Here is a 3205-nt window from a genome sequence, read left to right on the forward strand (position 1 = left end):
CCACTAACCTTGCAAACTTTGGGAAAACAAAATTGTCCTCAGTTCAGAATCTTGAGTAAACAAATAAAACATTACCAAGAAAAAGCCTGTGTTTGAATACCATAGTAAGTGGGAGTATGCCGAGTTTTGTGGATCACAGCCACCCGCTCTTTAGGGAATGCATTTGGTAATTGAGCTTATAAATAACAGCAGGTGGTCCTTGCATCTCAAAAACTCTGGAGGCAAATCTGTTGTCAGGGATAATTATAGAGATGGAGAATCAGTACAGACAAAAGCATCCGTTTCTGACTGCACCTGTCAACACACTAGAGACACCAGACATCCTTTAAAGATGTCTTCCGTTATACTCATGATATTACCTGTCTTAATGTCTCAGCTTTAGTCTCGGCACACCCATGGACCGCCCACAGACTGTTCGCTGACCTTCTGCATCTAACTGGAATGAAACTGGAATGCATTGTCTTGATTTGGAAAGATGACATTACATAAAGTTTGTATGCTTTATGCTTTTTTTTTTTATTGCTGACAAATTTCTGTGATCCACAAAATTTCTCATCCTCCAATGACGTGCAGTGTTACCTGTGCAGTGTCACCTTCCTCTGGATTCCTGGATTCACAATACAAGGAATCTGATTCTAAACTTGGGAATATAACCTCAGGCATGGCAACATGACTTTCAGAATGGCAGAGTGAAAGGATACAGGATACAATGAAGCAGCTTTAACATGTTGCCGCCAAAATGTAGCTGATGTGCCTGGAGGTGAGGGCAACCCTTCACAACAATGCAGCGTAGAGTTACGAAGACAGTGAGAAAGAACTCGCTTCTTAAACTAATTCCTCATTTGTTATTTAGTTTATGCCTTTAGTTGCCTTCAGCTACAATCAGTGGTCTCCAATTCAAAATAATACAAACCAGCATATGTAAACTACTTAATTTATTGGATAAATGTGTATTTACCTGTTTAAATGTCAACCTTGAAATATTCATTAAAAAACTACTAAATATGAAATGCAAATATTTACATATAGCTATAGTTATATGGGTCCGTTTTTTCCAACTTTTGTCTGTCAAATGTAGTCATATACATCATTGCTTTATATAATCAGGATATTTGTACAAAACATGAACCATGTTACACTCAAAAAAGTGCACATACACACACAGTCATAAAGGAACCACATCTGAAAATAGTATGAAAAACAGCTGTACATCATTGCAATCCAAGTCAGTCTCATTGTAGTTCATATTGCCTTTCCTTCCATGAGCACAGGGCTGTGTTGGTCAAATCTGCACCAGTATGGCTTATTCTCAATAAAGGAGAGGCGCTATTCATTTTTAGAATTGAGTTTTGAATTTTTATTTTTGCTTTTTCTCTTCTTGGGGTTCTGCAGCGGATGATCCTTTGAGGGACTCTGAGGTGCATGAGAGGACTCGTTGAGTTGGCGTGTGTATCTCTTGCACGTGCAGGATGTGACAGCGGTGATCTTGTAGGTGCGTGTGCTGCCGTCTTGGCACTGGAGTTTAATGCGCTGGGTGCGTGTGCGGTCAGTGACACAGCGCCACTCCTGGGCATCCCGTCTGCTCCAGTAGTGACCTCCACCGATCCAGTTGGGAAGCAGGTGGGTGGGTAGACATTCTCCGGCACACACTAACTCCTTCACAGGATTCAGGCTTGTGCACTGGCCATCAGATATGTATTTAGTGGACCTCAGCTCCCTGCAACCGACCTGGTGTTGTTCTGCAAAGGAAATTTCATGCTTTAGAAATCAGTGGATGGATAAGGAATTATTGTAAAATTTTACATGATACATAACACTTTAAATAACTACTACAGTAATAGAATATCCTTGTATGAAAATTTTAAATAGCTTTAAAAGCTTTACGTTTGAAGGTTAAAGAGATAGATAGATGGATAGACAGTAAAAACTTATCTGATCAATAAGTTGACAACATACAGTATGTTTTTACATTGCTTTAACTCAAGCAATTTTCCACTTAAAGAATGTATTCTTGTATAACATAAATAAAGTCAGTTTAATGGATGTTTAAGTCATTTCAACTTAAATTACAAGTTGATTGTACTTAAAAATCTAAGGGAAAACTTAGACAACTAGATAGATAGATACACAGTAAAAATATATATGATAAATAAGTTATGACAACATATATTTTTACATTGCTTTAACACATCAAAATAAGTTAAGCAATTGTCAACTTTTTTTGTTACACATGAATCAACATTTTTTTTAAGTTAATTTAATGTAATTTAAGTTGAAATGACTTAAACATCCAAGTTGATTGTACTTAAAAATCTAAGGGAAAACTTAGACAACTAGATAGATAGAGATACACTGTAAAAAAGTAAATGATGAATAAGTTATGACAACATATATTTTTACATTGCTTTAACGCATCAAAATAAGTTAAGCAATTTTCAACTTTTTTGTTATACATGAATCAACAATTTTTTAGGTCAATTTAATGTAATTTAAGTTTAAAGGACTTAAACATCCAATTTTAAAATTTAAGGATTGCAACTTAGAGATATAGATATGACTAGTTAATATAAAAATATATAAAAGAAAAAAAAAATAACGCGAGCATACATATGCATTTGGATTATTTGTATAGCCTATTGTAACATACATTATAATAAATATGGATCCTACAAAAGTAAAGTATATTTGTAAAAGAATGCACCTTTTTGGTCTCGGCTCTCCGTTCGTCTTCCTCCGTTGCGTGCTCGATTTAAAGAGGCGTTGTTCGGTGTCTGGTGAGGGGATGCGACCACGTGCCCATAAAACTCTTCAGTGGCATCATTTTTGAAAGCCTGACAGCTTTTCATCAGAAAACAGAGTAGAAACAGCAGCTGGTATTCGCATGTGTTCCTGGGCATTGCAAAGCAGTTCGGTTCAGTGTCTCTTTGGAAATTCAGAGAATGATTATACCTACCTGTCTACTCGTGTATGTTTATATACCCGCCCATTCTTTGAACAGCAGCAGCGAGTGGAATATTGAAGTGTGCTGGAAATGGGCGTGTCCTCCCCCTGCTGGAGGCACGCCCACCTACAGCAACATCATTCTGCAATATGCACGTAAAAAATGATCTTGATGTAAGCCAATCGTCGTAGAAACATGACACTAAACAATTTATTGAATAAAAATTGTATTAAATTAAATAAATAACTAAGATGAACTACATTA

The 3205-nt window shown here is 36.5% G+C and overlaps 1 protein-coding gene across 1 annotated transcript; it reads right to left on the reverse strand.

Annotated features, from left to right (window-relative positions):
* Positions 1 to 497: 497 nt before the first annotated feature.
* sostdc1b (sclerostin domain containing 1b) lies at positions 498 to 2945 on the reverse strand. The gene is made up of 2 exons (XM_077196370.1): positions 2702 to 2945; positions 498 to 1739 (listed from the first exon to the last, which is right to left on the reverse strand). The coding sequence occupies exons 1-2, from the start codon at positions 2895 to 2897 to the stop codon at positions 1327 to 1329; spliced, it is 609 nt and encodes a 202-aa protein (XP_077052485.1). The 5' UTR covers positions 2898 to 2945; the 3' UTR covers positions 498 to 1326.
* Positions 2946 to 3205: the final 260 nt, after the last annotated feature.

The sequence above is a fragment of the Siphateles boraxobius genome, unplaced genomic scaffold (assembly GCF_051911475.1).
Source record: "Siphateles boraxobius isolate OS27281-9 unplaced genomic scaffold, OSU_SipBor_1 35, whole genome shotgun sequence".
Classification (NCBI taxonomy): Eukaryota; Metazoa; Chordata; class Actinopteri; order Cypriniformes; family Leuciscidae; genus Siphateles; species Siphateles boraxobius.

Bases quoted from the DNA above. Each gene is read 5' to 3' on its own strand.
- sostdc1b (XM_077196370.1), bottom strand. From the start codon at position 2,897: ATGCCCAGGAACACATGCGAATACCAGCTGCTGTTTCTACTCTGTTTT. The intron at 1,740-2,701 runs GTGCATTCTTTT...TTTCCTTTGCAG, and splicing joins GGAGAGCCGAGACCAAAAAG to AACAACACCAGGTCGGTTGC.